Source organism: Olea europaea, unplaced genomic scaffold (genome assembly GCF_002742605.1).
Source record: "Olea europaea var. sylvestris unplaced genomic scaffold, O_europaea_v1 scaffold1216, whole genome shotgun sequence".
NCBI classification, from domain to species: Eukaryota; Viridiplantae; Streptophyta; class Magnoliopsida; order Lamiales; family Oleaceae; genus Olea; species Olea europaea.
The window spans coordinates 326,696-335,812 of NW_019229586.1; the positions used below are offsets into that span (position 1 = coordinate 326,696).

At 35.1% G+C, this 9,117-nt stretch overlaps 2 protein-coding genes across 2 annotated transcripts in view; both read left to right on the forward strand.

Moving 5' to 3' along the window:
* LOC111374170 (fimbrin-5-like) overlaps window positions 1–5,462 on the forward strand; it is an 8,106-nt gene extending 2,644 nt beyond the window's left edge. The window contains exons 9-16 of the mRNA XM_022996799.1: window positions 158–168; window positions 214–329; window positions 541–696; window positions 1,291–1,490; window positions 2,581–2,738; window positions 2,881–2,977; window positions 3,632–3,723; window positions 4,631–5,462. Of these exons, the coding sequence (XP_022852567.1) occupies window positions 158–168; window positions 214–329; window positions 541–696; window positions 1,291–1,490; window positions 2,581–2,738; window positions 2,881–2,977; window positions 3,632–3,723; window positions 4,631–5,107 (1,307 nt within the window). The 3' untranslated portion in view covers window positions 5,108–5,462. The remainder of the gene's footprint in view (window positions 1–157; window positions 169–213; window positions 330–540; window positions 697–1,290; window positions 1,491–2,580; window positions 2,739–2,880; window positions 2,978–3,631; window positions 3,724–4,630) is intronic.
* Window positions 5,463–6,742: 1,280 nt separating this feature from the next.
* Window positions 6,743–9,117, forward strand: part of LOC111374198 (cell division protein FtsZ homolog 1, chloroplastic) — a 4,718-nt gene continuing 2,343 nt past the window's right edge. Inside the window, exons 1-3 of the mRNA XM_022996839.1 lie at window positions 6,743–7,097; window positions 7,949–8,048; window positions 8,277–8,506. Coding sequence (XP_022852607.1) covers window positions 6,825–7,097; window positions 7,949–8,048; window positions 8,277–8,506 — 603 coding nt within the window. The 5' untranslated portion in view covers window positions 6,743–6,824. The remainder of the gene's footprint in view (window positions 7,098–7,948; window positions 8,049–8,276; window positions 8,507–9,117) is intronic.

Genomic DNA, 9,117 nt, shown 5'->3' on the forward strand with positions numbered 1-9,117 from the left:
TTCAACCATTTTACTGTTACATTGCATTACACGTCTGATTTTAGAATTTCTTAGCTTGAAATTTACTGCTGCTATTATTTTACGAATATTGTGGGATGAAAGTCATTAGCCATCAACATGATACTTCATTCTTAAAATTTTATTTTGGAATGCTCAGTAAATGTTCAGGTAATCATGCCTACAAACCATAAACAACGCACTCCTGATTTATAGCTTGGCACAGTGAAAGAACCTCTACTGCAGTTAAGTGTGTGTTGTTTGGGTTATAATCCTTATAAGGAGATTATAATGAGAGGAGTAATGAGTCCCATGAAATGTGTGGATAATAAGTTGTCAATAGTTGTGAATGTTGTTAAAATTAAAGTTTGATCAAAAATCATAAGTAACTTGATAATGTTTCCCATACATACTCTAAGCTTATATTAGAACCTTGAGTAGTAAAACTATTTAGAAAATCTTTTTCCTTTCTTTAAGTTGATCTTGCCCTCATATTTGTAACCATGTGTCTGAAAAAGTTTTAAGAAATTGTTTGTTTCTCAGGAATGGCTTGTCTACGGACAACAAAAAAATCTCTTTTGCAGAGATGATGACGGATGATGAACTAATATCTAGAGAAGAGAGATGCTTTCGCTTATGGATCAACAGTCTAGGAATTACATCTTATGTCAATAACTTGTTTGAGGATGTTAGAAATGGGTGAGTTTTTCATCAATATGAAAATGTTGTACATTAACACAAATGGTGCAAAATGCTAGAATGCATCGACACCCTCTTGGCATCAACAAGTTGGTGTTGTGCACGTTGAAAACAGTAGGTCGCATGTACAAATTATTTTTTGGTTTTGTACAATTGAAGACGTCATTGAAACAAATTCCCACTTCGGGAGATGCATAGTGTCAGTGTCCAACAGCACACCAAGAAATGCCGGGTGGCATATCCAAATTATATTTTGGTTTTCTACCGTTAGACGCGTTACCGACACATTGTCGATATGTTGGGAGAGACATTTTCGACATGCCGAACTTAGCAAAAATAAATTTACTTTAAAATATAAATATAAAGCATGAAAAAATAGAAAATAAAAAACATCATTTTAATTAGCTCGTGTTTGTACTAATTTAAAAAATTGCATATCGGCGTGATCTTGTCATGTTTGAAAATAAAGTCCATGTTGATGCTTTAGTTTTGAAGTTGGTTGGAGGAATCAGACCTACTATCTGTTTGGAGTTCACTCCTTTGGACATCAGAATTACCGGTTTCTTGAAGCTTTCAAACCTGTTACATCTGCAGGTGGATCCTTCTGGAAGTGCTGAACAAAGTTTCTCCAGGATCTGTCAACTGGAAGCAGGCAACCAAACCTCCTATAAGAATGCCATTCAGAAAAGTAGAGAATTGTAACCAAGTCATTAGAATAGGGAAGCAGTTGAAGCTTTCCCTAGTCAACGTAGCTGGGAATGATTTTGTACAAGGGAATAAGAAACTCATACTTGGTAATGTGCTCACCTTGCTCTATTAAGAAAATGAAGTTGTGGCTTGGGCCTCTTTTAGTTTGAGTTACACCAACTATTCTTGATTACTTGAATAACCATTATGCAACGTAAATAGGAGTTTACAGCATTTATTTGGTGCTAAACAAACACACAACTGTAATAGTGAAAGAAATTGATTTTTCTGACTAAATCAGCCAAAAAAGGTTCAGAACAAGATATGACATGGATGGTACCCTGAGTACCTGATTTGATTTTTCTTTTACTATTTATTCACTTTGGCCATGGGGTTGATGCAGGATTTTAATGTTGCACGACCGATTTGTTTCCTGTATCATCCAATATATTGTTGTGCTTACTGAAAGAGAAAAAAGATTTAAATATGTGTATGCGATAGGACAGATGGACTTCCAATTTAGAAGCCGCTCTAATAATTCACTTAGATGGCTCGGATCTTTATCTCCCTGTTCTGTAATTGGTTCGTGGAATTGACTTCTTATTGGCCCCTGTTAAATGTAAACTTGTATAATACATATTGATTTTTCTTGAATAAACATGAAATTTGAAATACTACTGGCTGTGTGAGGTTAGTTCAGTCAAATTCAGCTTATCAACATTTTTATTAAATGACAAAACTGGCCAATTATTTATGGCCTCAGTCACAGAACTTTCTTATGGGAACTATAAAGCTCGATTAAAGTTTTCAGATGGGCAATTTTTTTTGTTTCATTCTGCATATGATTGTATACAAATTTAAGGAGATTTTGGCATGAGGGGATGAGAGATAACAGATTTACATTTGAATGTGTTATGCCACATCACATGCTTGGGTATTCATATTCTGCTTCTTTGCTTCATTAGGATGTGATTGATAGTTAGGAGTCCTCTGGCATTATTTTATTCACTTACTGCTAGTATTTTTGTTCCATTGGTTTCCGAACCTCATTTTTCTTCACTTCCTAAACAGATTTTGGTGTTTTCCTTTTTCTTTTTTTTTTTTGGATTTCACCTACACTGGTTTTAGCTTCTGATGAAATTAAACCCAAATATGAACACTAGAAAATTTTGCGTGTTAACCTCTTTTTTCTTTCAGCTTTCCTTTGGCAGTTAATGAGGTTCAATATGCTTCAACTCTTGAAGAACTTAAGATCCCGTTCTGAAGGAAAGGAGTTTTCTGATGCTGATATACTGACTTGGGCTAACAAAAAAGTGAAGCATTCAGGCAGAACATCTCAAATGGAAAGTTTTAAGGTTGAAATCGAACACGTTTATCTGGAAAAATTATCACCAGCAAACTTATCTCACAACACCTACTGAGACGTCTAAAGAAATGACAGTTGCGTGACAATTTATAATGGCTTGGCAATGATGTGTTTTTTGAACGTTTATGTAGGACAAGAACCTTTCAAGTGGATTATTCTTTCTTGAGCTTCTCAGTGCAGTTGAGCCACGAGTTGTTAATTGGAATCTCGTTACCAGGGGTGAAAGTGGTATGTTGCAACTGTAAATTTCTTGTGAAATAATGAACTTGGAAGTTGGGCAGGCAAACTCTTCACAGCAGATCGTAATGAAAAACCCTGATTGATTGCTAAAAACTTCAATCTGAAATGAATATGCAGGAAATGTGAGAACTATTATGGGTGGTCCTTACTTAGAATAGTGTAAATGCCTTTGCTAGTTTGTAGTACAAGAACTGTCTGGTAAGTAACTTTGTTACGGCCCAACATTATGCAGAACTGGAAGATCATTTCGAGAGCTTCAAACATATTTGAGGGTTCAATGTGACTATTGTAACTTCGACCAACACACAAAATGAGACTACCACTGTGGAGCAGCCTGGAAAATAGTTTCATCACACTTTTTTCTCCTTTCTCTGAACTGGATAGTTTCTTAATTGACAAGAAAATGAATAAGAATTTTTTCAGTTTTCTGCAATTTTTTTTATCATTCCTTAATGGAAATAACCCAATATTAGTTTACACTCAATTAACATCTTCAGCATGGAGAGTAAAGCACTTTGGCATTTCCTCGTTTTGTTTATTTTATTTTTACTTTTAGATTTAGCATCAGTATCGACTATGTTTTGGAACTCACACAAACTGTGTATTGGGAATTTGACTTGTCCTTTTTAATTCTTGTGGTAGACGAGGAGAAGAAGCTGAATGCTACTTATATAATCAGTGTTGCCAGGAAGCTTGGCTGTTCCATCTTCTTGTTGCCTGAAGATATCATGGAGGTGAGAAATACAATTTCAGTCACCTGTCACATTTTCTCGTGGGTGATGCGATTCTTTGATTTCTTTCTTTATTTCAAAGTGAGCAGTCTGCTCGACAAGAGTGTAGGGATAATTAAAAATGATTAAGTGCTTGTTTTTGCCACTACCTGTATCTGAAAACCACAGCAAATGGACAACGCAATTTACATAAAAGGTGGAAAACATTGTAGCCACTCAACCTATAGGGAAGTTTATCTATATTTATCAGACTTATTTCCTTCATAAGAAGTCTCCATGCCGGATATTCCATTAGCAAAACTAGCAGATTTGATCGAGTAACCACACTAAACCAAAAAGCAAACCTTAGTAACCACTTTGGAATAAAAAAAGTTGGTTAACTTAAAGCATGCTTGGGAGTGCTTTTAAATGATTATAAGTTGTGTGTCCTATGAAATGTGTAGATGCTTAGTAGTTGCATGTTATGCTAAATGTGTGGATAAAAATGTATGTTTTGACCAGCTTAAATTATAATTTAAACTCTCGAAAACATGCACTTACATTGTATGTTAAGTGGAAAACAGCATTATAATTTAAGCTCTCAAAAATATGCCCTTACATTGTATGTTGAGTGGAAAACAGTATATGTTAAGTGGAAAACAGCATTATAATTTAAGCTCTCAAAAATATGCCCTTACATTGTATGTTGAGTGGAAAACAGTAATTTTACCTGATGCATAAATGATGCTGTTAAATGTAATTTCACAGGTTTCAGAAGCTGTTACAACATGCTGTTTTGCATTTTTCCAGTAGTTTAAATCAGAAAATCTTTTATTTCTTCATTTTGTAGTCGTGTTTGAATTGTTTCTTCTGATCATGAGTTTTGAGATAATATTGTATCCTGACATCACATTTGCTGATTTTATGGCAGGTAAACCAAAAGATGATCCTTACTCTTACTGCAAGTATAATGTATTGGAGTCTTCAGCAACCTGTGGACGAGCAGTTGTCCCCATCACCTGCTGCTTCTAGTCGTGGTGCATCACCCGAACCTTCCATTGATGCCATTCCATCTCCTGTTGCAACTGCCTTTTCTCATGGATCACCTTCACCTTCAACTAATGGCACTCCATCCCTGGATTTTGCCACCACTCCCAGTTCATCCCCCGGGCTTCCTCTTAATGGTTCTTTTGCCAATGATGCAACTGCTCCTCCTGAGGTATCCCCGCCACCATCCTTGAGAGGAGAAGACAGCTCGCTTGCAGCTGAAGTATCAAATGTGATCATTGATGACGCAGACTCTGACACTACGACCTCCGGTCCACTAGTAGAGGATGCAGCCTCCGACACCTCTACATCTATTGCACAAGTAGAAAAAGAGGATACAGAATTACAAAGTGAGCTATAGTTGCTTGGCAAATGCATACAATAAGAATATGTTTTGTAGGTCAGTTTGATGGAACTTTTAAGCCCGTCTTTGTCAAGTTATACGTACAGAGAAGCGCTGAGGTACAAAAATGTTTCGACTTTCAAGAAAATGTTTTTTTTAATTATTATTAATTTTCAATTTTTGCAAGGAAAATCACATTTTTAATATATGAAATATTTATTATAAACATGTAAAAAAAAGATAAAGCACAAGTGTAAGATCTAGTGAAGTAGTCAAATAATAACAGTTTGGTGGCAGAATTTACTGTGTACTTCTCAACATATGGATGTGTCTGATCGTGTATTGTGATTTTGATACACCTTTTCTTGTGTTATTCTCTATATGTAGATTTTGAGGCATGAATTTAGAATGATAACCCATATGTTCTTTTTCCGTATCTTTTCCATTATAAACATGAACTTCAACTACTACTTCAAGCTTGATCTTCGAATTTGATTTATTGTAACTTATTCAATCATGTTGTATAGAAATAATCCTTGACATGATGCCACATGACAACTTATTATTGGACCGTTTAAAACATAATCACCTTTTTTAACCAATCACATTTTGTCGACATCTATTATGTCAATAATTATGCACCTACTTTTTGGCAAAGTAGCATCATTCTTATTGTTATCCCTAACATCTATTGCTCAAGAAATTACCATAATGCTTCAACATTCTAAAAGAAGTACTTGTATACTTTAGAAACATGATTTTCAAGTTAAACTCTTTGAATTTATGCCCTCAACGGACTTATGCAAATTCATCCCATCTATATATGAAATATAGATAATGTACCTCGATTCGCAAAGTCGGATAGTATTCATCATATTCAATTTATGCGAAAAGCTTCGATAGACAATTTTATATGAATACGTGATAAGATCATCCATTTAAATCACTACACCTTGTATCCCCTGCCATTCATGATACAATATCTCGACATCATACACCAACTTTATTTCTTTCTTACCACCTTAGACATCGAGATCTCGCATTTTGAATGACTTGATATTTGAAGTATCGTGATTTGAATGAATCGCCATACACGAGTGCATGGATTGGAGGACCATCCATTGAAGTTTTTCTCCCCAAGGAACACCCCCCGCCCACTAACCTCCATAACCCCTAATACACCCCAGGCAAGTGAAGTTATACATGGAAGAGAAATAGTTGCTTCACCCATATATACTTACAAATGACAATAAAGGGCTGTAGCTTCAGCTTTATCTTTTTATTTAACAAGATTTTAGAATTTTATTTTATTTATTTATTTTTGGTTCTCATAGAACTCAAAGACCAATTATAGTTCTTTTTAATGTTGGTCTCCATTTCGTTAAATTCAAACATTAATTTGAATCAAATATTTATAATTACTATTTATTATTACTCATGTACCAATCATTATACCATTTATTATTTTATTTATAAACTATTCATAAATTTGCCAAACAAATCCTTAAAAATTGCATGAAAATTACAAACAAAGAAAAAGGACAAAAATATAAAAAAGGAAAATCCCAAATAAATCCAGAAAATAAATTCTGTGTACGCAAAAACAGTAAAGTACCTCCCAAATAAAATATATTAATCTGAACCCTAACAGTCTTTTTTTTATTTTTTCCTTCTCTCTCTCTCTCTCTTTCAATCCACACAAAATTATTTTGTGACACTGAAACCATCGGCATTAATGGCTGCAATTGGCCTCACAAATCCATCTTCGGAGCTGACTTCATCTCTCCATTCAACGACATCCATTTCCATAGGCTTCTCACTATTGAGGTCGAAAAATTCATGTAGTTGCATCTCTTTCCCTATGAATCGCCGGAGTGGTCTATCCGGACGACGCCGTTTGGGGATCTGTAGCTCCTTCACTCAAATGGACTCCGCTAAGATTAAGGTTGTTGGCGTTGGTGGTGGTGGGAACAATGCCATTAATCGCATGATTGGCAGTGGCTTACAGGTAATTTTATTTTCATTTTCTCCCCTCTTGTATAATGGTTATTTTTATTCAAATTGACGTTTTTGTTGCTGTTAGCTACTAAATAATGCTTAATTAAATGCTGATGTTGAATGTTGAGGTATTTTGTGTAGTATTCACCTATTCTTCGTGTATTATTTTACCCCATATGAACGGTGCAGTTTAGTTTAGCTTTGTTTTATATTATAGATATTAGAATATTTTACATTTTAATAAATAATGCTAGTTATACATAAGGAGTTAGTTTACCTATAGATAAGCTGTCAAAAAGATTGGGGAAGTTTTTTTTGTTTATTTGGTTAAAGAAACCCTGATTCAATTATATCTCACCATCAGGTGTATGTAAACTATTATGTAAAGATAGCACAACCGCATTTTAATATGTATTTACCGTTGTGATGCTTCTGGATTAGGTTGTCATGGCACTATCAAGTAATGTTACAGCATCCAAATTTGGACGTGTTAATAAGTATTAAATTTTGTCTCCTGTAGTGTTTGCATTCTAAGAATGACACAATATATTATAATTTTTTGTGTTATTCTGGAAGTTTAGCGTCCTCTAAAATCCAATATTAATTGCTCTATGTCCATATATATATATATATATGTTACCTAGTCCTTCTTTAATCTAGTTTTGTTAAGATTGTTGTGCTCTTTCTTCTTCATAGCAATTTGACAAAATAACGAGAACGCTGAAGTGTTTAGAATCTATGACTCTGTTTGTACTTCAGACATCTTCCACCGCATGAAAATTGGAGCACCTTTTCTTTTATATTGCATAAATCATAAATGTAAATTTCTGATAACAATTATCATTGCATGTTTCATGACAGGGTGTTGACTTCTACGCCATAAATACAGATGCTCAGGCACTGTTTCAATCTGCTGCAGAGAACCCTCTTCAGATTGGGGAGCTTCTGACGCGTGGACTTGGTTTGCAAACTCATTATTTTTTTTTGACATTATTATTTTGAAATCTTGAAGTTGAGATATATAACATTGTGCAATTGGAAATTAAATTAAATAACAAATTTGCTTATGATATGCTAAGTACTTTACTACTATCTTTCAAGATTGATTTGATGGTATTGCTGCTTCAATGCATTGAATGTGAATATGTTTCTACCATTAATTGTAAGAATTACAGTTCTAGAGATGCAGGTACCGGTGGGAACCCACTTTTGGGGGAACAGGCTGCTGAGGAATCGAAGGAAGCAATTGCAAATGCTCTCAAGGGATCGGATATGGTGTTTATAACTGCAGGGATGGGTGGGGGGACAGGGTCTGGTGCAGCTCCTGTTGTTGCTCAAATATCGAAGGAAGCTGGCTATTTGACTGTTGGTGTAGTTACCTACCCATTCAGCTTTGAGGGACGTAAAAGATCCTTGCAGGCAAGCGCCATTTCCGATTTCTATAGAACAAGAAGTTTGTCATTTTTCCCCACCTAATATTTGTGCATTATGTGCTTCCTCCTGGATTATAGAAATACTATATTCTCATTAACCTGTACAACAATATTACCTGTTGAAAGGATACGCACATCTGTTAGGGGTGATGGCGGCTATCTTACGACATACATGATACATATATTTTCTCATGCCATATGTAATAAAACTTGTAAGGTTTTCGGTCTCCCTAAAACAATGATACAATCCTGAGCTGGAAGAAATTTCAACAGATTCATTATCACATTAGAACACTTGAAAATGAAACTGATGTTGAAAATACTATAATTTTCAATTATCCTTGCATATCTCTTCCACAAGTTCCAAAGTGGAAATATTTCAGGCATTTGATGAAACGTCTGAATTTTGAATCATGTGCCCCAACTAAATGCACTTGGACCGCTCGTTGGGTATGCATGTGGTATTTCTTTCATTTTAAGACATATAGAGTGAGAGTTGCAACTGAAACAATGTATTGTGCAGGAATGCTCACATTAAATACCTAGATATTGGATTCGTAGAAACTGCTCAAACCCCCCCCCCCCCCCCCCCCCCCC